Here is a 25692-nt window from a genome sequence, read left to right as displayed (position 1 = left end):
TAATGCTACAGTATGCTTTCTCACAGAATCCCGACTGAAGCCAGTCACCATTAACACACACACACACGTAGCACGTGGATTCATGTCATCGGAAAGAAATGGGAGAACAAAAAAAAAAAAAAAAGTGTTTGCCACAGTATACAACACATTACATGAACATACCGAGAAACCTGTAGAAAACATTAGTATTGTCAGCAGTGAAGCCCTGTTATTGGTTAAACTATATGTGACGTCATTGCTAAAGTCAGATCCATCCAACCAGTCCAGAACGGAATGATAATGAGCCACGAAACCAGCGAACCAATGAGATGAGATCGAGGTGTCACATGACGACAATGGGTTGTTGTGATTGGACCCTGCGGTTTGAGGCAACAGTCCTTTGGTACAGACACAAGGCCAATGACAGAACTCCACTATGACATCATCACGCAATCAAGCGCTCGCATGAGAACTTTAATGGCAAAAAAAAAAAAAAAAAAAGTACTTTATTAGCACCACTCTTAAAGTGACAGTACGAGAGACTGATTCCAGCTCGACGGACGGTGGGATAAGCACTTTGATGAGATATTTGGGGCCGTTCACTTCAAAACAAAGCAAGGCAATGATGAGCTTTTTTTGTTTTTTTTTGTTTGTTGGTGTGATTATAACGTCGATATGATGGATTCCCATGATGAAATGTGCACTGGATCTGTTCTGAACAAGGGCTGCATCTTTTGGGAGCGTAGCAAAATAACCGAACAGGACGGGAAAAAAAGCACACGTTTCACCTTCACAAAAACAGTCAGACGATTGTATTTACAACATACAACCCAAGAAAAAAGGGATACTGCAGCTTTCTTTTTTTGTCCTTTTACTCGTTTCTTTGAAAAGGGCATTAAAATATATTAAAACTTATGTACAATATGCAGGATTTCAACATTAAAGCGCTTATGAATTCACCGGGTTTTGTTTTGCAGATTCGACCGACAGCCTTTTTTGAGAACTAAAGGGTTAAAAAAACAACAACAACCGAGGAGGCCAAAAAAGATGTACCAAAGGCACTGACTGAACCATACCCAGAATGCATCAGGGCTGGATGATATTCCACCCCCGTTGATCTTTACCCTACCACGGGGTAATTACCTTCCCTTGGTCGTATATGGTTCATTTGGGTTTTTTTTTTTTTTTTTTTTTTTACACATCTCCTTAAAGCGCAAAACAATCTTTTAAAATAAAAAATAAATGATTTTTTTTTCCCTCCTAGAAAAAAAAAAAAGATAAATACTTTATAACATTATTATATATTGGTCTCAACACCAGCATCCGATTGTAAAAATGATCAACTAAAAATAATACAAAACAATAAAATTAAAAATTAAAATAATAATTTCAATCATCTGTACATATTCGTATTTTTCATTTTGTTTGTTTTTTGTTTGTTTCTTTTAAATCCTTGAATTCAATGTTTTGTACACAGTGTCCCCCTAGTGGTAGGTTCCGTTCACTGCAGCTCCTGAGAAAAGCACGGCTCAGTCCCTCGTCCTCCCATTGGTTCACTGAACCACAGAGCCTTGTCCTCCTCCAATCGGATGGCATCGGCAGTCCGTTTTTGCCCCGCCCTCCCTGAGGAGAGGTTCCCTCTCATTGGTTGGTCGCCTCACGCTTCCGAGTACGAGTTCTGTGAGCTGAGCTTGTCCTTCTTTAACTTGACGCCGTCCACTAGCTCAAAGTTATAGTTTTCCAGGGCGGATAAGTTCCTGTCGGACATGGCGCTGTGTGAGCAGGCGCAGTACAGAACCACACCGCAGATGGCGCCGAGGAACACTCCCAGCGCGCTCATGGCGATGATGGTGATGAGGATGGGGTCCAGCGTCTTCAGCATGTTCCCGGCTCCGCTGATCTCGTGGTTCTCCACGGTCTCGGGGAAGTCTGTGATGTCCACAACTAGAAGAGAACAGGGATTAAAACAAAGCCTGTTTGAGAGTACCTGCAAACCTGAAATCTTTACCGAAAAGAGCCATTTCTTACGGAACCGCAACGTAAAAAAGTAAAAAAATAATTATGAGAATAAAGTCGTGGCATTTCGAGATTAAAGTCTAAATATTTCGATATTAAAGTCTAAATATTTCGAGAATAAAGTAAAAAAAAAAAAAAACGAGAATACAGTCTTCCGTATAAGTTCTTTCTTTCTTTTTATTTATTTAAGAAATGCGACTTTATTCTCAAAATATTTCAACTTTATTCTCGCAATATTTCAACTTTATTCTCGAAATGCTTTGACTTTATTCTCGTAATTTTAGATATTTTTTTTATGGATTTTTTTTTTTTTACATTGCGGTTCAGGGCTTCCGTAATTTCTACCTGATTTAACCAATAAAAATGAGTTTTGGTGGTTTAAATTAATGTATATAAGTTGGTTCAGTGATGTTTTTAATTGAGATGAATGCATAAACGCCTTCCAAACACACTGTAACATAAGCCTTCTTCAGTCACTAATCCTGAGAGTGATTCAACATTATTCAGCGTGTGTGTGCCTCAGATTTGAGAAAGACTCTTACTGATTTCATTGAAGGTGTCCTCGGGTTGGATCGGCTCTGCTGGGACATCTGGGTCTGCAAAAGGGTGACATTAAACACGTCAGGAACTGTATAAAGTCCAGTATTGAGGTTCTCAGCTGCACGGTGGCTTAAAACCATTTAAAATAAGACCAAACAAACTTTAAATATCTTGATTTTAGCTTTAAAAGCATATCAAAATATTAAGGTGTAAGGAAAAATCATATTTCTTATTTTAATATGTTCCCTCAACAACTGTCATTTTTATTTAAGAAGCAGGGGTTTTACTGTCTTGGAAAACCTGGATATATGAGGGAATTTTAAAAGTGTGATTTCTAGACCCAGAAAAGCCATGCATTATTTTTTTATAAATAGATTTTTTTTCAGACAAATTTATCATCTTTGGGCTACACTTATTATTAGGAGTCTTTGTTACAGTGTAATTACACATTTAAGTACAGAGTAGTATTAATTAACTACATGTACTTACTTTAGTATTAGGATTAGGGTTTGGTTGAGGGTTAGTTGCATGTTCTGTAATTATGCATAATTTACTGTTATTACTATAGTAACTGCATGTAACAAGGACACAGGGTTGACTCACCCTTGCAGTCGTCCATGTTCAGATTGTCTAAGATTTTGATGTCGTCCACGGCAATGTCTCCCCAGCTTTTCCTCTCCACTACGCTTTCGATTATCACCTGAAATAAATGCAAACACCCAAAATTGTATTTTAAATATGTTTAAAATGTAATCAGTGTAAATAATAACAGCGCACAGGTTTGCACAGGTTTGGAACAACAAAACAGCCAATCATCTTTTACATTCACTAATGACATGGACCTTTTAGCTCACCAGCCTCTGTGGATAATGGATTTCCAAAGTTTCTAGCCACTCAGCATTTTCACTGGCCACAATTTTGACATCGATACCATGGAGAAAAACTGCCATATAGATATTTTTAATATTATCTCATAATTTGTCAGCAGGTTTATTAGGCTGCTGTCACTTTAAGACCTGATGCACAGATCCATTATACTGTTACACGTGCATTTTCTTTCTTAACTGTTTACGTTCGCTTAAAACATAACTGACTGTGTTTACGTGAAGATTCGCCAAAACTGGCATTTTGACATTATTTTGTGTGTATTTGACTGATTAAGCGCAATAAGCAGCGAAAAATAACTCAGTTTAGTTCTGAAAGATGGCTTTATGTGTGTGTGCTTTGGGTCTGAGCACTAAATCTGAGTAAAATTATGCGCAATCCCACGCCGAAATTCAAGCTCTGTAACAGCAACAATATTCATCAGGAGCAAATGAATCGAGTGAGTGAGGAGAGGCGGGGTTGTGTGTCACTCGCTGTCAGAGAGATGAGAGAGAGAGATCGCTGGTATCGTGTATCTATTCTGATATTTCAGTATCGATATTCATCGAAAAATCAATATTTTTAACAACATTACATTGCACAGTTTATTATTTCAGATGCCTTTTTAAAAGTCTACAATTGAAAAATATGTATATTATATACAGGGCTTGACATCCTGCCAAATGTGTGTGTATGTGTGGCGTGCACACAGTCACTCCTGCTAGCCACTTTGGCTGATTGAATTTTATATAATATGAATTTATTTCAATTGTAGTCTTTTAAAAAGGCATCTGAAATAATAAGGTAAGTGCAATGTAGTGTTGTCAAAAATATAGATTTATCGATACATACCGACACTGAAATATCTGAAACTCTTCCGCAGAATACATACCAGCATCTCTCCGACAGCGAGTGACACACACCCCCGCCTCTCCTCACTCACTCGATTCATTTGCTCCGGATGAATATTGTTGGTGTTACAGGGCTTGAATTTCGGCGTGGGATTGCGTGTATTGTGCTTAATTTCACTCATTCCTGCAGATTTAGTGTTCACACCCAAAGTACACGCACATAAAGACAAGTATATTGGCTATATAAAACAGTATGGATAATGCATCAGGTCTTAAAGTGACAGTAGCCTAATAAACCTGCTGCAAAACAATAGGATAATATTACAAATATCTACATGGCAGTTTTTCCCCCATGGTATCAATGTTAAAAATGTGGCCAGTGAAAATGCTGAGTGGCTTGTAACTTTCAAAACCACTCGCCACAGTGTACTGGTGAGCAAACAAGTGAATGTCAAGCCGTGATTATATGTAAAATTCAACCCGCCAAAGTGAGGCAGGAGTTGCACGCCGCTGCAGTACCTGGTAGGGTTTGCTGGAGTGGGGGATCAGCACACGGCCCTCTCTCCAGCGGTTGCCCTGATGTCCACTGACGGTCCAGAGCAGGACATCGGCCGAGCCCTGGCTCGTCTCCCTGCGCTGTTTAATGTGGAGCGTGCCGATGTGGGACCCGAACATGTGGTACCAGAAAGACAAGCACAGGTCCGAGTCCTGTCCCGACACCGACGGACTCACCAGCCGGGCCACTTCTGTCTCCTGAGCTCCTGTCGCCAGTGTGTAGATGAAGTTCCCCGATCCACCTGAGGCAGGAGACGTGTGTGTGTGTGAGCTTTGGAGGATTCACACTCTCTGTGCTGTAAGATCTATGGGTTGATTCTTCTCTTACCGGTGTGGTCCATGTTTGGGCCGGTGTTGAGGGTCGGGGTGCCGCTGGACTGGATCTGCCACCTGAAGCCACTGTCATCTGACATCCAGCCGCAGAATGAGGGATCACTGGCCCAGCCGAAGTCACAGGCAAACCACAGGAACGCTACACACACAACACACACACACACACACAGGAGATTATTATTATGCACTTTTTTATATTACCAAACCAGTGACATGCAAACAGTCTCTTTTTTTTTTTTTTACAGAATTTTCATATTCATAGTAATTATTATTTATATTTATTATAATTAATCAATAATACTAGTATTATATTTATATTAATATATTTTACTATTCTGAAATAAATATAATATATGAATAAATATGATCAAAGTCTCTTCTGCTCACCAAGGCTGCATTTATTTGATCATAAATGTCAGTAAATTTACAGTAATCAGTAAAAACTGTGAAATATTATTACAATTTAAAGTAACTGTTTTCTATGTGAATATATAGTAAAGTGTAATTTATTCCTGTGATCAAAGCTGAATTCTCAGCATCATTACTCCAGTCTTCAGTGTCACATGATCCTTCACAAATCACTCTAATATGATGATTTGATGCTCAAGAAACATTTATGATTATCAGTGTTGAAAACAGCTTCAGATTTTTAATTTTCAGGATTCTTTGATGAATAGAGAAATAAAATCTTTTGTAACATTATAAATATCTTTGTTAATAATATTGAACGGTTGTGTACTATATAATAACGTTATTATTTTTTGAAACACCAGTGTGTGTGTGTTTGATTCGACTCCATGGGCCACAACAGAATGTTTTATATTGTCCACTTGATGGCAATAGAGAGTTATTTTTAGAAATGAGAAAATCCCAGCATTTATGCATGAGCATTTCCAAATTCTTTTATGCCTAAGCCAAATCCACATTTATACACCAAGTATAGCTAGATCTTGAGAGAGAATACAGACCATGCAAAACAATAAAGCTTTGAAATCGAGATTGACGTGAAAAAACGAGGGAGGGATTTAACGATGTTAGATTGAGTGAGAGATACAGAGAGAGAGAGAGAGAGAGAGAGAGAGAGAGAGAGAGAGAGAGAGAGAGAGAGAGAGAGAGAGAGAGAGAGAGAGAGAGAATGAATTGAGATGGACAGAGTAGCAGAAGCTCGTCTAGTATGTCAGCTGCACCGGTGTCTGCAGATCCTCAGCGCTTCTTCTCTAGACAGTTTAATAAAGCCTCGCGTAATAATGCCAGGATTCTCTGCGAGTTTCCGAGGGTATTTGCTCACTGAATGCGGAGGAAAGAATTTCCCATTAAAAGCCGCAGCTCAGGCACGCAGCCACTGCCGCTGCAAAAAATGCCAGTTTCCAATTAAAAGTTATTTCTTCTTTTCCATCTTTAAATGGATTGTGTCTGTCGCAGTGGAGGACAGAGCGAGGATACGTTTCACCGCAGTCCAGAACGTTCTACCAGCTTTGAATGCTTGTCATAGCAAATAAACCACATCCAATAATAGAAAGCGCACACATCTACTCAATGGTAACCAACCAGGACCACACACACACACACACACGCACGCACACACACACACACACACACACACGCACACGCACACACACACTTATTTGAACCTTCATTCTATTCAGTTGTTTTGATGTGATGAAGCTCAGACAGGGCCAAACACACACACACACACACACACACACACACACACACACACACACACACACACACACACACACACACACACACACACACACACACACACACACACACACACACACACACACACACACACACACACACATTTATTAGAACCTTCATTCTTTTTGTTTTGATGTGATGGAGCTCAGACAGGGCCAAACACACACACACACACACACACACACACACACACACACACACACACACACACACACACACACACACACACACACACACACACACACACACACACACACACTTCCTTGACTTCTTTTACACCAGTGACTGGATCTGGACACACACATAAACACACACGGACACACACACACACACACACACACACACACACACACACACACACACACACACACACACACACATGGACACACACACACACACACACACACACACACACACACACACACACACACACACACACACACACACACACACACACACACGCACACGCACACACACACTTATTTGAACCTTCATTCTATTCAGTTGTTTTGATGTGATGAAGCTCAGACAGGGCCAAACACACACACACACACACACACACACACACACACACACACACACACACACACACACTGGCTAATTAGGCAAGGTCAGTTAAGGGGCATTTCTCATTTGCCCATTAGTGAGCGGTCTTGAATGGCTAATCAGTCATTATGCTGAATGAGCAAATCAAAGAGGCTCTTTATAGATTTTCACAAGAACACTTCACAAACAAGATTACATACTCATCTCACTTATAATCAAATAGCCTAAACAACCAAACAGAACACAGAAAACATACAATAAGAAAATTCGTTCTTAAAGGTGCAGTGTGTAATTTCTGTGTAATTTCCCAAAATGTTTGCTTTTTTCAAATACGTCAAATAAGGTAAATGATTTCAGCATCCCTTTTTTTGTTTGTTCAGACAAACAGATAGTTCCTCCTCAAACTCATGCTGGACCACATACAACACTCAAGTATTCATGGAAGTGACCAATGATCTGTTTACTTATAGTGGTTTCTGCAAATTGAACTGGGGTGCAAAAATGGCACGCCGCACCTTTAAGAGAATTTGCATTAGCAAAATCCAGCATAATTACAGATAGCGAGTGCACAAAGACGGGAAGTATTATAAGATGAGTACCTCTCTCACCTGGAATGGTGCTCATCTCTGTGGTCGTCTCCGGCGCAGTGGTTCCTCCTGCCGTGTGAACACAGTGAAGGCCATTAGATGAAAAGTTAAAGCGAGACACTGGGTAATGTTTTATTCGGGCATTATCAGGAGGAACAGATCTGACTGTGCTAATTCCCCTCTTTTGTGTGTGCTTAGCATTTTTTAAAACGAACTTTGCCGGATGAGACATGCAAATACATTTTTCTTCATGTGGAACCTTCACTTTTAGCATTTACCAGAGGGGAGTGTAATACTGTGCAACACACACTCTGTGAGACTGCACTGATGTGAACACAGAGGAGATTAGAGGCAGAATATTAAATCAAGTGTTAGTTTTAGCAAGTAGGAGAGCAGAAGAAAATGTAGAAGTGCAAGCTACATAATGTGAGGTACTGGTACAACAACTTTTTATTTTTATGAGAAACGTAACGAGTTATGAATTGGAATGGAATAATAGCTTACTATATACTGTATATTGCATACTAATTCCTCAGTATCATGTAAATCAGTATGTAGTAAGCAAACAGTTTATTTAGTATCCTTTATTGTTGTCCTTAGGATGTACATGTTGAATTCTACATACTAAAATGCACATACAGCTGTTTTTAAACTAAGCACTATGTAGTATTCAAGGATAATGAACCATTTAAACTGTAGAATGCGACATTGTGGGACACCTCATAAATAAATGCGGTAAATTTGCATTTTTAATCCAATTTTGCATCAAAAAACCCTAACTTTTGGCAGACCGCGAAGTCACAAAGTAGACGTTGAGATTGCATTTGATATCGCTCGCCGTTCATTCATCACTGTCTGGCTTTTATAATGAAATGGAAGGTCAAGTGGAGCACATTTGGCAAATGTAGTACTTTGTTTCAATATGAGATGCATACAGAAAATTTGCATACCATGCACCGTATACTTAATTTCTAGCATGAGTAGTGTGGTAAGTGTGGTTATGGGGGAAGTGATGATTGGGTTCGCTGGCGTGAGGAGTGTTTAGTGCAGAAAAGCGGCTGGTGTTTGCAGGAGCAACGGGGACAGTTAGTCTAGTGAGATTAGCATAGCAAAAGGAGCAAGATGCAGTAGGGTGCAGTCTCTGCAGGCGAGTGTTAGCACCTGTCTGGTCGTAGTCATCACCTGTTCCACTATGGCAGTTTGCCTGGTCATCATCACACTCGTCTGAAGGAGTGGTGGAGGAAGCGGGTGTAGTGGGAGGCACTGTGGGCACTGCGGAGAGAGAGAGAGAGAGAGAGAGAGACAGATGTCACAAGTGTCATGCAATACAGCGACAAGTGATGAATCACTTCTCATCTAAAAAAACATGGCATATCAGTGATTACTGAATGCCCATGGACAACCAGGGTGTTTTTTTGTAGGCCACTCCACAAATAGTGGTGCAACGGATCACAAAATTCACGGTTCGGATCATTTACGGTTTTTGAGCCACGGATCGGATCATTTTTCAGATCAGCAAGGCTAGTATTTTTTGATGTGGTATCGAAGAACTTCAAGTGAGCTTTAAGCAATAAATGAAAAGCAATTTGATCTTTAAGCAATAAATGGAAAGCAAAATTACCAAAAAATTATATATATTTTTTTTAAAATAAATAAATAAATAAATATATTTATTTATTTATTTAAGAAAATTATATATAATTTTTGTGTAACTTTGCCTTTTACACACAAAAAAAAAAATATATATATATAAAAATAAAAATAAAATAAAAATAAAAATATATATATAAAAAAATATATTTATAATTTTTGTGTAACTTTGCTTTTCATTTATTACTTAAACCTCGAATTGCTTTTTATTTATTACTTTAAGCTCACTTGAAGTTCTTCGATACCACATCAAAACATACTAGCCTAACTGATAAAGTTCAAACATTATTAAAAACAAGTGAACAGTCAGTAATAAAATAAGAACAAATACACAAATTCTGTATTCATGTACAGAAACTAATGTAAATGTAAATGTAAAATAACACTACTTGTTCACTGTGGAAATTAAATATAGTTTCATCTTGGTTAAAGCTGTATTTTGTTCTATTAATTCCAATTCCAATTTATTTATAAAGCACATAATAATACAACAATGTGGACCATAGTGCTGCACAAACAATAAAATATAAAAAATATAACAAACACAAATAACTATAAATAAAGTATATGCAAAATATGTAGTCTCAGATTGTTAGACCCACAGACTCTTAGGAGTCTTAAATACACCTAAAACATCTTCAAACTCTTAAAAACCGACATCTGTGACAACAGTACCTCGACACTCATGTATGATCAAAAGCCGAAGTGGAAAAACATGTTTTTAAATGTCTTTTGAACTCACTAAGGGTTGATAATAATCTAATATATTGTGGTAAACTTGTTCCATAACCTTGTTTTATTAACATTTATGACACATTTAGGAATATGAGGTGTCTGCTGTCACTTTAAGACCGAAAAAACTGACAAACATCTGGTTTCTTTCTCAACTTTTGACATAACCGAGAGAATACTTGCCGAGACGGGTATTTAGACGAGCATTTAGATTTTGTGTGTATGTGTCCGTTCAAGGGCAAGGAAACTCGAAAGAGGAATCAATATGGTGTTCGAGCGATATCTGTGTGCACAGATAACGTGCAAGTCCCGATTTTCGCCTCTTCTTCCGCGTTTAAAATAGTTCGAATGTATAAATTGGCAAGACAAAACACGTCCAAACTATAAACTTTCACTCTACGATGGTTAAATTTAGCAGTTAATCCGCGAATCACATGCGTGCCGAACCGTGGGGCCAAGTCCGTACGGACCACGGATCAACTGCGTCCCCTCTATCCACAAATCATCTTAATGATTATGCTCTTTCTGTAGTCTTTCCAAGTCTGCAGCCCTTTGATACTGTCCTGTGCGTGACTGGTTTAGGCTGCAGGGCTGGGGATGTTATGCTCCACCCTGGGCCTGAAACTGCCGTGTCCTCTCATTATGGCTGCCCGTGCCCCTTTGGATGTGGCCTTTGCCTACATCTGCCTAAAGCCCTGTGTTTACTCTCAGCTTGTAATGAGCTGCCCATAAGCCTGTAGGGCTTTCCCGGGATGGAAGGAGGGAAAAAATGAGAGGGGGGAAACGGGAGCTGTAGTGTAAGCTGTGCGGGTGAACCGAGGGCATTATAAAGAGAGTCTCTAAAGCCGAGGGGTCGCGGAGAGGTCATCACGCTGGCTCTGGACTGCATTGTTGATCACACACTCCTGCTAGGACTTCGGCGTCCCGCTGTTAGGAGTGCGCACGTGTATGTAAGGGGTCACTTGTTTGATTGTGAGAGTTTGAGCTAAGATAGAGAAATATACAGAGTGTTGGACTGTGCTGACGTTAAAAGTGAAAACAAGCATTATCATCTGACTAAAGCTCCCGATGGGATGCTGTGGCTTACACAAGCAAGTCTCACAGTCTCTCGGAAATCCAATATGTAAATCCACTTAACGCTGCCTCAACAGAAAACACACACACACCCCCCCCCATCAGAGCTAAACTAATTCAGACAGAAAGACAGAGGGAAAGACATCAAGGACCTTTCCGTAATCCTTCAAGGCAGGTGGACCAAAGATTTCCTCCAGCTGTGAGGAGTCCTGTTATTTAGGAGTGTCACAGGCCCTTGCTTTTCTGGGTGGGAGATGCCGAATCGGCGGGACAAGTAATTATGAGGAAAGCTAAGCCATACCCTGTTCTCCTGAGTGGATAAGTCCAAATTTAATGAAATAGCATCTGAAATAGCAACAAAATCCTTTCTCAGCAGGGTATAAGGTATTAGCAAAGGCAAGTTATTTAAGAGAGAAGTATCTTCTGCGCATGGACGCAAATTAATCAGTGAATCATCTTGTCAACCAAGGGGTGCGTTTCCCCAAAACATTGTTAGCCAACTATGGCGTAAGTTACGTCGCTATCATCGCAGTGTGACAAGTGTGAAACCATAGTTCCAACGAACAGCATTGCAAAATTGTGTGGTTGGATCGACAGCTCTCGTCCTGTGGTTAGAAGCACAGTCTCTTGTTTGCATGACTTAACAAATCCTTGTCTTGAGCAAAATAAGTAAGCTGACATTCAGTACAATCTATATCTTTTATTTAGAATACATACTGTACAAATGTCATTTACGTCTTTTTGTTTGTCAAGAGATTTAAAGCGCTGTTTTTGAAGATGCGCTCGTGCTCCAGTACGCAAGAATGAGCCTATGACTGAATCTGGAAATAAATCAAAATAACTGAGAAAAATGAGAATTAGTCCTCAGATGTAATGTCCGTAATTTATAGCAAAAAAAATGTATTCATTAAAATAAGTTTACTTATTTACTTATTTACTGCCACCGGCGCGACATCATTAACTAACGTGGTTGAACAACCAATTTGCGACAATATGGTTTTGGGAAAAAGCTAGTTGGTTTCTTCAACGATGCATCGTACCATGGTAGTAAAACAGTGAGTTATGCTGTATGGGAAACGCACCCCAGACTATGATTCACTTATGATTCACATACAAGATTACTGTTTTAGCTTGCTTGACTACAAAGTTGTGTGGGCAATGCAATGAGACTGAAAATGTGCTAAATGTGCGGTGCAGAATGCTATGAATAATTAACTTGCTACACTTGGCTAAAGTTACACTACCTTGAGCAACAGTTATGTGACTGAAAAATTTACTTACATTAGTAGTGTCACTACTTGAGTACTCCTCAGCAGTGGTTGTGTGTGTGTGTGTGTGTGAGAATGAGTTTTCAACCTACCTTCCATTTCACAGCCCAGGAGTTCCAGTCTAAGTCCCATCCCAGCAGGAGTGGCTCTGTCTGGGTACACCCTAACAAAGCGTGTCAATATAGGCTCCACCGTCCTCAATGCTGGTGTGTCATAGTTCAAATTCCCCTCAAAAATCTGCCAAGAAAAATGACAAAGTCCAAGACAATAGTTAGCAGTCAAGCAGAGAAAGAGATGGAAAAAATGGAAAAAGACAAAGGGGAAAGTTTTATTAAGAGTAGTCTGACAGGGAAAGCAGAGGACAGAGAATTAATGAAAGAGAACGAGCTCACATCTCACACCTTTCTTAACTTGGGCACTGCTGTATGTCTAATGCAACAAAGCACTAGAGAAAAGAAAGTCTTCAACTTTATTTCTGACATCGTACGGCTGAGCTAGCTCCAAAAATAAAGGCTGCGGGCTAAAACTGCAGTCTACGACAGCAGGATGCTCAGCTTTTCAAAAGCATCCGCCTTTGACTTCACACTTCTGAAGTCTTACAACCCAGACACAAGGTACCACAGGAGACAGACAGAAAAAAAAGAGGAAAAGACAGAAAGACACTCGCCAGAGGTAACAAAGAGGCACAGAACAAGATGAGGAGTCATGAAAGAACATTAATGGCCATCAGAGCTAATGTGTCTCCTTTTGTCCTTCAAGCTAAAAAAGAGATATGAGGGTTTTGAAAGGGGCCTTCTAGGACTGATACTCCAATTTACTTTTTTTTTTTGATAGGGGATAAGGCACATAGTCTATGCTCCACAAAAAAAGACAAATTTAATGTGATTCATGTGTCGATTTTTTTGCAATTTGCCCGTTTCATGTATGATGATCATGATTGCTAATGAGCACTATACTAATGTACTTGATCATTGTTCTAGTAGGGATGCATGATACTGTATATCGGCCACCGTATCGGTATCGGCCGATAAAAGTTCATTTGTAATGTTATCGTTATTGGCCCGATAAGAAAATTTGGCAAATATCTTAAAGCCGATAAATAATGGATTGCACTTCAGATGTGCACTGTTCAAAAGCCTTTAGATGGACACCATGTTCACCATGTTGGTTTTGAATTGCTTGAAATATGATTGAAATCACTTCAAAAAGGAAAATACAGTTCATGTGCAGCACAAGTCTGACATATAAGCTACATCAAATTATAATGAGAACATCATTATAACTGTGTGATTGGGACATGGCTTTTAATGGTGACTTTTGTGTTTGTAATCAGGATCTCAAAAATTATATCAAAATTTGGATTTGGATTTAGATTTATCGGCCAATATATCAGGTTGCTTCTAAAATCACTCAATGGTCTCTTCTTCTCGCGTAATACTTTTAGTGTCAAATTATTCATTTATTTATTTTTGGTTTAAGATCAAACAGGATAATGTGCAGTTGCCTGACCGTACATTATATCTTACATATGTGTAACATTATTTTGTTTTGTCTTACGACTATTTTTAGGGTTAAATTTATTAGCAGTATTGTTGAATGCATTTGGGACATTTCCCCAATATTGTGCTCACAGCATTAGTCTAATTATTGTCATTCTCTCCTCTGTCCATCTAAAGGCTTTGGGAAGAATATATTATAGCTCCACATTCAACTTTCTTAAACTCAGTCATTTCCTGAAAGTCAGGCTAAACAATCTCAGACTAGCACTTAAGAACCGCATAGTGATTCAGAACCATTCTAAATGAGCATCCAGTTTATGTCCAACTACCTTCCAGCTTCCCCATATCTTACCTTGGGCTTGTTGCCAGTGGCATCCATCACCATTTTCCAGTCGGATCCGTTGTTGCTGTAGCCCAGCCGAAACTTCTTCATGAAGACCTTGTTATCACGGTGTTTGCCTCCCTGGATGATCAATCCTCTGACCAATTTCTCCTCGGCCAAATCTATCTGTAGCCACTCGTCCACGTACGGCTGGGGCTGTGGCAACAACGTCCATCCCGAACGGCTGGTCAGCAGACGAGCGTTCTCTGACACCCATGTGCGCTCGGTGTGGGAAGAGACTGTGATCTGAGAGTCTGCGATGAGGCCTGACACCATTCCCAACATTCCTGAACATGGGTACTCTGTTGAGGGACAAAGAGAGTGTTAGATTGAAGAAAGTTTCAAACCCTTCCCTACTGACAAACCTAAGTACATTTCATGTTTTTAAGAGCCTTCAAAAAACCTTTGAATTGCGATCAATGCAGAAAGATGCATTTGGACCCGGATTGTGTAGTTATGGCACCCAACCCAACCGAACCAGCCATATCCTGATCCCTTGACCTGATCCCTTAGACTGTTGTCTAACCTGCCACTGCAGTGGCAAAACAATTGTACCATTATTTGTCATGCCAATAAAACACATGGACACGCAGAAAGAGAGAGTTGTTTGAGTACATAGTGGAGAGGGAAGTTAGCAAAGATTAGATTAGCTGTGAGTGGATGAGTCTGAGTGAAAGAGAAAGAAAAGAGAAGAAAACATTATGTTGGCTGATAAACTTGGTAGAAACGGTCACGTCTCGGTGAGCTGGGAAACATTCTTACCAACAACCTAAAGAGGTCACAGGCCATAAAGAGCCTGAACAAAGAGAGAAGGAAAGACATTCATTGCACAGGAAAGACAGATGAAGTGGACAGAAGAGATAAGAAGCCTCTTGTTCTCTTTGTTTCTCTCTCTCTCCATCTTCCTTTCACCAATGACCTTGTGCATTAACTCTTTTTCTCAAGCTACCTAATTAAAGCCTTTCTCTAGAGCTTCTACCTTTCATTTCCGAACAGTTTCTTGCTCTCATCCTCAGTCCTGTTCCACTCCTACCTTCATTCTCTTCTGTTTTTCACCTGCTTTCTTATTCACCTCCTTCATCCTTCTTGTAATCTATCTTCATCTCTACAAACTGACTTTCTTTGTTCCGGTGTTGATAATAAGATTTTTCACGCTTTGCTACTTTTAGGGAAAGGCATGTTGAGTTTGAGGGAAATGATCAGACATGCAGCGCCGACCAACTGACTGTCTGTGAGTTGCGTGTCATGACTTCTTCAACGCTGTGGGATTCGTGACCTGCCAGCGATACCTTAATCTATGATCAACACCCGTGGAGCAGGAAAGCGTCAGAGACAATCTTGGACTAGTCACAGATGGACCTAATGTCCCGTGAAATACCACCAGAACAGAGTTTTCATTCACAACACTGCCTTTGTACTGATGTAGGGAACTTCCTCTGTAGTTCTGGAACGGAAAGAGCACTTGTCTGTGACCCCTTCAGGATCCAAAATATGAGTTCCAGGCTCCTAAAACAACAAATGCATGGGACTTTGATTTTCCCTTTGTTTGTTTGTGGATGTACAGCCAAGGTTGGGTTTCTCATACCCTTGCCAGATTTGCAAGATGCCTCTGTGTATAATTTCTGATATTTGCATGCCGAATTGTTTCGGGATCCGAATGAAAAAGATCTGCACTGGGTTGGTTGGACCTCAAAGTTTGGAAGTCAACCAAGTTTATTTTCAATCCGCTGGCTGGCACTGTCTTCCGGACCTGTTTATGGATCTCAGATGGGGATGCTTGGTAGAAGCTCCTGGTGTGGTAGACCCTGACAGACACACCCTGAGGGTGGACTGGTTGATATGCATCACGTGTTTAATTTGTTGGTTTGGTCTGTGCATAGCACATAAAGGCTGGATGACCACACACACACAGATGGTTTTATTTACAAACAGTGGGAGGAAGTTTATTAATGGCTGTGGAAAGCCTATCAGACCACCTTCTAATTGCCAGCCGGCATGCTCTGTGTGAACAGTGTTAACAATCATAGTGCCCAGGAATAGTACCTAGGTAAAGTCAATGTAATACCTTGGTACTTTAATACTTACCATGGTAATGAATGGTTATCATATTGGTATCCTTGGTATATGCCCTTGCAAACAGTACTTTCATGTTTTTTGGACATGCACCATGGTATTCTTGGTAGTATATCCTGGTAAATATCCAAAAACATGGTCTTTTCAATGTATATCTTCAAAAAATATATATTTTTAACATGGTACCTAGAAAAACAAACGGTAAGGGAAACTAGGGGTACATTCTTTTCTAAGCAGTCGCCCAGCTTGGCCGCATCATCACAAGGGAGCCTGATGCACACTGATGATGTCACTGAGAGGCCTTCGCTCTTGTGATGTGTTTAGAATGCGGTCTGTTCACCACGTCCAAAACATGACTGCAACAGCTGCGCTCCAGATCGGCGGTGAACCGCACACATACACACACAAATATACAACCAGTGCTAAATCTGTGTACACACACACACAGAGTCTAAAAAAATACGCCCTCTGTGCATGTTGAATGTAAAGCTGATAGACGGTGTGTGATGGAAAACAAACTCGCCCTCCTCCTACACATAAGAGGAAATGTTCTCAGCAGGGAGGCACTGATGATACGAAAGCCTTTGCAATCAAAGCTCTGTAGGGTGGAGCCATGCCAAAACATGCAGATGAGTATGCAAATTAGGCCAGGACCAGCTGGGCCTGACTGCGGCTGGTGGGTGTAGATCTCGGCGTGCACAATTGCATGTGCAATATGTACATCTGTGTGTGTGAGCCGCTGAGAGGTTAAAGCTCAGAGGAGGAGGGTAGATGCAGAAATGGGGTAGAAGTGGAGAGGTTGCATGCTGTGCACGCCATTCATTTTGAATGAAGTACATCCAAACGTGGGGAAACATGAATACACTGTCCTTTTTGTTGACGTGAACACTTGTCTATAATGCAATATCTCCTTGACTATTGCACATGTGCATTCAGAGGCATGAATAAACACTTCTCAATACGCCTGCCTCCAAAGCAAGCAAAACGTAAACCATCTAATTGAAAGATCATGATGGAGTGGTGTGTTGACAAAAAACTGCTTCCAAATCTGAATTAACACACTGCTTCTAAACTGATTTTATTTTTGTGTATCCCAGTTGTGCTGTCGACAGTTTGTTTTGAGGCGAGTGAAAAGAACCAGTTCTTTTGAAACCAACCTGAGATTTTGCATCCGTACACCTCGAACCGCAGGGCGATGCCGGACTCCCAGTTGTAGGGTCGGATCCGGAGGTATCGTGTCAACGTGGGCTTGGGGAACGCGGCTTTCGCTACATCGGTAGGGTTGGTGTTACCCTGGAAAATCTGACAAACGAAGAACAAACACATTAATTATTAACATGGTTTGTTTAAGGGAGCCACCAAGGACAGACCTTTGTGACCTGGGACTCACCTAACACATGAAACAGAGAAATGACAGGAATGTGTTTAGATCAGTGTCTTCAAATGTGACAACCTAAATACAGCCTGAATTGGATTATCTCTGGAGCCAACTGTGAAGCAATACAAAAGCTACTTTGTGATGTCATAGTCTGGGTTTCAACTAGCACTGAATGATTTGGACGCTTCAGCTACACAATGGTATCTGTTGTTGTTTCAACAGACATAGCGATGAATCAAACTGTGTTATGTCCATGAGCACTGATACTTGCTGACAGCTAGCACATGTTCTCTGTGAAGGGAAGATCTGGATATATGCAACAAGGCAAATCCAACCTTGTTGTACACAGCATCATGCCACTGTATAAAGGTCAGCTGATTTTTTAAGTACATCTTGAAGGTTATCTTTCACACTTTCTCAGTTCCTGATTTTTTGCTCTCAAGATGAGATATACTCATAGGAGAGTTAAGAATAAACAGCAACTGTTGATAATATCATGTCGTCACACCTGATTAGCTAAAGGAAATATAGAAATGTGACTAATGCCACTGACCTGTCGGGCCAAGAGCTCATAATTTATGTAGGTTTGTGTCCTCAGTGATGAAAAAGTGATAAAAAAAACCATTATAGATGACAAAAAATATAAAGCTGATTTTCCAGTTTTCCTAAGCAAGAAATTAATCTAGGCCACACTAACACTTTGGGAACCACCTTAACCAATGGTAAAACCAGCATCTCTCTCTCTCTCTTTATAACAGTACATTCAATACACAATTCTAAACAAGACAAGGTCAAACTATAAGCCATACAGGATGGCCAAGTGTTGCTAAGTCCAAGTCAGGGCGTTCAGCCATCCGTCTATCCCAGAATCCATGCTGCTAATCATGTCCCTGGGCACTACTTTTCAAAACGTGTGTGTCTGGGAGGGAGACACATGAGGAGCCATCCACTATCTTTAAATGTCACGCCAATGCTCTGCCCTACCGCTCTAAGTAGTAAAAAGGCTTTCCTTTGTGCAACAACCTCACAGCCGAACTGCTGTTTCAGCAGTCTGTAAATGGGCCCTCACCTCACAAAAGCACTTTAGAGCCAAGCAGACAGAAACAAGGCACCGCACCTTAAAAATGCACACTCTAAAAAGAGAACAGTGTACTTCAGTTGAGGGTCGACATAGAAATTGGGCCTTTGGGTATATTTAAGCTCACTGTTACTTCCAAGCATGAAGATGTGTACGCACACACACATACACACACGTACGTAACCGTCTAATTGGCTTGCTTAGCTTGACAGGTCTATTTCAAACATTTTTATTGTTAGAGCATGTCTGCCAAGCAGATATAAACATGCATATGAACACATCCAACGCTCACAAACGAGGGAAACAAACTTGGAAGTGTGTTAAAACCTATGAAGCTGCATACAGACACCGAATCATTCAGCATCAAAATCAAGTGAATATGAAAAAGAAATTATATTTAGCAAGAAACGTTATTTTAGAATGATTTCAGATTTGCATTGTGACATTATTTTAATGACCTTAAAAAGTAATTTGTATCAGCATGAATATGTAATATAATATATGCAATATATCATATTTTGCACATTACACTTTGTTTGCATTAAGGTAATATCCAATATTTTGGCGAGCAAATGTTTTTTAACAACATCCTTGACAGGTGTCATGAGTTCCACATGTGTTGTTCTATATGATTATATGTCTTGGCTATGATCCCCAACGTGCTGTCTGATGCTCACAAGGTTTCGAGAGACAGCCAGTGTGTCAAATGTAACAGGCATGTCTTCCTGTAGTTAACTGTCCTGTGTTGAGGGACACATTAGAGTCGGCTCACCCGATGGCTAATCGATCAGCGTCTCCTCGGCCCTCATTCAATGAGTCACATGGTCAAGTGCGTCCAACCAGCTGTTCAAACACTCTAAACCTTCCCAGAATGCCTCCTCCTCTCACTCTCTCAATTAGCCACTCTCTGTTTATTAACTCTTTTGTTCTTTCCTTTCAACGAAAAAAAAAAAAAGCCCTACCGCAAATGTTGACATCATTCCTTAAAGGGAAGAAAAGAAAATCAGTCAGACTACTGTGGTGGCTTTGGAGTTGGAGTTTTTACAGTGCTTTCAGTCTTTTAAGAGAGCGGATTAACATACCACACTGGGCACATAATGGAGTCAGAGAAACACAATCCCTGCAGAACACATGAGCGTGGCATTCCCGTCTGGAGCCGGAGCGTGGATTGGTGTAACGAATGCACACGGTGACGGCGCTACGACGCAAGATGTTTACAGGGCTTCCTGCCAAGGAGCACTGGAAATGCACCTAGTTAGGGATTACTTCTGAGAAAATAGACCTATTTATCGTTTAGTGGAAAATGAGCTGTACAAAATCAAACCTGAGCTCTTACCGGGACGTTCTAACACTACTTCATTGTTATATGAATATTTCAAATATTTAACGGTTAGGGAATGTTCCAGGTCCAAAATGAGTAAAGTGTTAGGAAATCCTATTTACCGGTTGCTTAGTTTCTAAAAACAAACACAAATTGTGGAGTTACAGTGGAAGTTTAAAAGCAGAATCTACACTGTTGTCGAAGTGCATATAGTAGTTCTTACATAATGCTTTTTGTTTCTGTGGAGCATGCCAACACTGGTTAAATCGGTAAATAAGCCAGTTTTCCAAACAGTGGATGCACTGCAGCTTTATGGAAATAATCAAACAAGTCACCTTCTGTTTTGGGCCATCCTTAATAGTAATCCAGTCTTCTCCGTTTGAGCTCACATCCACCTTGTAGGTCTTCACATAGTACTTCTTCCTGGTTTCTTGAGAGATGGCTCCCTGTGTGCCGATTGCCGAGACAAAGCGCAGGAATCCAAGATCAACCTGTGGAGAGACAACCATATTACTTCTATATTGCTCAGAACAGAGGGAGTATCACTTTAAAAGTGGCTTATCGTGTGTCACATACTGAGCTCATAAGACCCTAGGTGAATATTAGAATGAAAGATTAATTTTAATGAATCCCAATTTAATAAAGCAAAGTCAATGTGACGATTTAATTTCCTGAATGGGAGACAAGAGCTTATTGGATGAGGAAGGATATTTAACTTCACGGAGTCCGTGCCGGGGGAAAAAAAAAAATAGCTTGAAAGGAAACGTGTATTTCAGACGCGTGCTGTATTGAAAAATGAATGCTTCATAAAGAAGTCATGAGTTCTGATGTCATTCCCGTGAGTGTGTCTGAGAGGAGGGATGGGAGAGAGTGGTCAGGGGTTACTGGAAGATGGAAGAGAAAATGAGGACGGAGATGTCTGTGATTTGGTCAAATCCAGGAACATCAGAGATGTACAGTAATACACACGACGGGATGTAGAATCATAGTGAGATCTATTTTTGAATTAAAAAGAAAACAAATGCCGCAAAAACACTCTTTTGAGTGGAATATGCGCTCTCACGTCAACTGGGTGATCATACATTGAGCAAACTGACACTGAACAGTGCAAAGCTGTGGTTTTTGGGGAGATTCTTTAGTGCAGGGGGAAGCTAAAATAAATCCTGTCATAATCTGCAACTGATGTGGATGATCAGCATTACTGTTACATAACATAGAAAGAGCTAATTGCAAACTCGGTCTGCTCCCTTTTGTACAGTATTTGTAAGACATAAGTCCTCACTCAGTTTAACAGTATAAAAAAATAAGGTCTTTGTTTCTGAAGTCTGCTGAATGTGTGCGGATCTGATTTTCTGGCTATACTGAAATATACATGGCAGGAAGATGAGAGAGCTGTGTAGCAGCCAGCGATTTGAGATCAGAAAGCTTGGCTGGAGAAAAGACAGTCTGGATCAATTTCCCTCACACCAGCTGATCGCAGATCAGAACTAATGAGCGCCTCGTGATTTATTAACCACTTTCTGCTTTGTGAAAGAGAGAGGGGTGTAAAAGAAACTACTGCAATAAGAAACTGATGACTACAGTACTATACTACAGTAATCCTTTCTATACATGACCCTTACAAACAATCAAATATCAATTTCAACAGAAATAATGATTGTTTTCCAATAGGTTTCCTGAACACACTCCATGTCTGCCATTGGTCAGCCAATCAGTGAGTTCCACCGCAAACTCACGCCATTGGTTGAGTTGTTGCTATGCCAGGCAGGTCAGAATTCTTAAATAAACAGAGCAATGTTTTAAAAACACAACCAGAATAACATAGTGTATACTTTCCTGGGAAATCAACCTACAGATAGTTTACTTATAGTTGCCTCTGCTTATTAGGATAGGAGAAAAGGAGAAAATATTTACACATAAAAAAAATTAAATAATTCACACTTCACCTTTAAAAGCAATAACAAACAGGAGATTGAGGGAAAACCCCAGTTCCTCATGGGAATTCCCTGGCTGAGAAACTCCACTCTCTGGCTTCCAGAAAACAACCCGTTCTAAAAGTGAATTACGCTTCCTTATAAGGAAACAAGTCGGACTCGACTGTGGGCATTTCATCTGAAACATCATGACCACAGAATCAAAAACATTTTTGGTAAGAAAATCTTATAATAGTTGAAACCACACCTGGCCGGCCGAGTAGTTGTATTAGTCACTAGTGTGAATATGCATATTTATAATGGTCAGTCTGTGAGAAAGTGAATCTAAACGTCTCCGGAGGAAAATGTGTGCTCAAGCCAGCTGACTCTGCAAATCATGTTTTATATTCTTCTCTATTTCGACTCTTTTTGTTTGGATGTTGTGGGTTATGTAAGAGAGTCTGTCTGAAGAGATCCCACCCAATAGACAAATCAAATAAAGCCGTTCTCATGATATCAAGTCCAATAATCTGAAATGTGAAATTGAACAAAAACAACATATCATTATAATATATCTTGCTGGCAATAACTCAAGTGTAACTACTTCTTATAATTCAGCCATGGGAAAGTCCTGGCATGTTAAAACCGGTTCATTTTGCCCAGAGTCCATCTGTCAAGTATGGACCTCAGCTTAGATTTTTCACAGCTAATTAAATTTACAAAGAGTGTGTGTTTTATTACATCAGAGCCTGTGTGTGTGTGTGTTTGAAGGGACAGTTCTTGCCTTGCCCTCGGCCCGCATGGAAGGAAGCGGCAGAAATCGAATCTGTCTAAACCTAGTTCACGCTCACTGAAGCTTCTCATGCTAATTGCGTTGAATTAAACAAGTGTCAAACATGTCTGCTGGCTTCCTAAAGCTGTGACATTTGTGCTCATCCTAGCATGAGCTCATAATGGTGTTTCTTTTGTTTGGTGTGCTTGTAGGGAGTTACATATTCTGGTCCGTAAAAAATAAAGCGTTGTGTAAAAATATTTTTCTCCATTCAGTCTATTTTCTTGTCACTTTCACCCTTCTCTTGCATATTAGGGCACAACAAAAATCCACAAATTGGTCAGTCATTAAAAGCACAACTGCTCTTGTGTATCTAAGGCTCAAGCACCATCTGGAGCGGGTTAGCCAGGAGGAACTAAGACGTTGAGTAGACAGATGCGCGATGGCCCAGTCAAAGCAAACACAAATGTGGGACGGCAGGTTTCGCAGGGCAAAGTTCTACTTCATCCATCAAACAACGGCTTCCTCCCACCATCCCATCCCACGACACCTGGTTGCTCCGAAAGCTCCTCTAAAATTCCATTAACCACAGGTATAATTAATTCACATTTTCATGAAAATTGTATTACTGCCAGCTGAGAGATCTATAGGCTCCTCAAAGACCCCGCATTCATCACCCAATTTACCTGGCAGAATTAGCCAGCGTTATTTTTAGAACTTCTAAAGGCTTTTTTTTTTATTTTTACAATTATGCATGAGCCTGAGTGGTGATTATCTACTTCTCTTCCAAAGAATTATGACCCAAACCAGTGTAATGGGGAGGATAGTATATTAGTAGAGTAAAAAAAAAAAAAAACCTTAACCCAAAAGAGCTTATTTCCTTCAAACACCTGATATAATGGTACATTTTCACAATCCAATCAATTACGAAACCAAGTCTGGACCACTTTATTTCCTTGTAAAATATCCTTGCAATATGTTACATTATGCAAGTAAAATGGGTTGAAAGTTGTTTAATCTGCTGCATTGTATGGCTGATTTTTGGAGAGAACGGTCAACCAGTCTAGAGGTCTGTTATCATAAAGTTCACGGTCATGTATTATTGTTATTACTAGCCCAACAGAATAAGACAACAATAACCTCACTGATGACAATAGAATATCCTGCCTGTCTTAGAAATGAACTTCCCCTGACATTAATTTATTATGAATGCAGTGTTGCTTTTTTTTCTGAATCTCTTTCACACCAGCATAAGAGCTTACTGGATGCAGCCTATCCAGCATACACCTGGCTTCATTTAATTGCTAGAAAATGGTATCAACGATGATATTTTAAACGCTTCAAGCTAATTACATGCAGGCATTGAAGATGGTTTAAAATCATAAGAATGTACCTAGCGCAGGTGTGATGCTAGCAGGGTGGCCTAGCTTGACACCAGCTCCGCAGGCTTTGTCAGTAGAGACTCTCATGTTAATTACAGTCCTACTGTCTAATTACTCATCAGCTGGCAGGAGAACAGCACCCGTCTCAAAATAGCAGCAGCTAATCCTTTAATTGAAGAGAGAAAAAATCTAAGCAAAACAATAGAGAGCGGACATAGCTACGTCTGCATGATCGCTAATAGAAACCATATGTAGATGACACGCGAAGGTAAATGCATTGTTTCTGGAGTGACGTTTCACCCCTAAATCTCCCTCTTTTTTGCTATTTCCCTCGTTGCATTCAACCTTCCTAGATAATCGTACGCTCAAGAGCCCGTGAGGAATGTTTTTCTCAGAGGAAGTCTGTAATTAGTGCCTGCTTGATGGGAATTCCGACCTGTTTTTGTAGCAAAATGGGTCGGCGACTCGAGGCATTGGCACAGCAGATAAGAGTAAGGGGTTGGGGTGGTGTCTCAATCATTGTTTCCATCTACGGACCTGGCACATTCCCTCCTCACCTCCATCAATCAAGCTGACGGCTTCCTGTTGAACTATCTGACACAAAACCTGGTTGGCATTCTACAGTTCCAGACATGAAAACATCGCCTTGTTGTTTTGAACGCTCTGCCCTCTTGTCAGAGATGCTTTAATGAACAAGATGAAGGTAAACATCCTCTCCAGTGAAGCTAAGGAGAAAAGCCTTCGCATCCCTGTGAATCAAGCCCTGATCAAACCATTTAGCTGAACAGCAGGACAGGCGTATGCAGCAGGTTCATAAATGAACCACTGTGTATTCAAAGCACCATTGCACAAATGCAACAGCTGACGCGTTTCGGTAGACCTGTGGATGAGAATGAATGCGAGGCTGAGATTAATGAAACAGAACATGATTTATAATGAGCAACTTCTATTCAACCATTAGTAGGTAGACAGGAGCTTTCAACTATTGACAGTTGACTTTTTCCCAGATCAAAATGCATAATTCATAGAAGTGCTTGGATGCTTCTGGAGTGGATGAGCGTGCATGTATTGCATCACATGCAGTATGCAGTATGCAGTGCATTGATGTTAAAATATCTCAGTCTGTCTACCAAACAGGATCTGTTTTTGTTGTTGTGCCAGGCTCTCCATGGGATTGAAAATCTGCCATCCATAA

The 25692-nt window shown here is 40.3% G+C and overlaps 1 protein-coding gene across 6 annotated transcripts in view; it reads right to left on the bottom strand.

Annotated features, from left to right (window-relative positions):
- Positions 1-1175: 1175 nt before the first annotated feature.
- The window catches only part of nrp1a (neuropilin 1a), a 64494-nt gene continuing 39977 nt past the window's right edge, over positions 1176-25692 (bottom strand). For 2 of the 6 annotated variants that reach the window (XM_084398771.1, XM_084398770.1), the window contains 11 exons: positions 20766-20921; positions 17811-17955; positions 14551-14882; positions 12792-12936; positions 9158-9247; positions 7997-8044; positions 5134-5277; positions 4770-5047; positions 3139-3235; positions 2538-2591; positions 1176-1923 (listed from right to left, as the gene is read on the bottom strand). In XM_084398771.1, coding sequence (XP_084254897.1) covers positions 1637-1923; positions 2538-2591; positions 3139-3235; positions 4770-5047; positions 5134-5277; positions 7997-8044; positions 9158-9247; positions 12792-12936; positions 14551-14882; positions 17811-17955; positions 20766-20921 — 1776 coding nt within the window. In that variant the 3' untranslated portion in view covers positions 1176-1636. Of the gene's footprint in view, positions 1924-2537; positions 2592-3138; positions 3236-4769; positions 5048-5133; positions 5278-7987; positions 8045-9136; positions 9248-12791; positions 12937-14550; positions 14883-17810; positions 17956-20765; positions 20922-25692 lie in introns of all 6 variants that reach the window. The other 4 variants (XM_084398768.1, XM_084398767.1, XM_084398766.1 and 1 more) reach the window with 3 other exon arrangements.

The sequence above is a fragment of the Rutilus rutilus genome (genome assembly GCF_951802725.1).
Source record: "Rutilus rutilus genome assembly, chromosome: 24".
Classification (NCBI taxonomy): domain Eukaryota; kingdom Metazoa; phylum Chordata; class Actinopteri; order Cypriniformes; family Leuciscidae; genus Rutilus; species Rutilus rutilus.
Note: the sequence above shows the minus strand (reverse complement) of the source record. Positions and strands in the feature narration are given on the sequence as shown.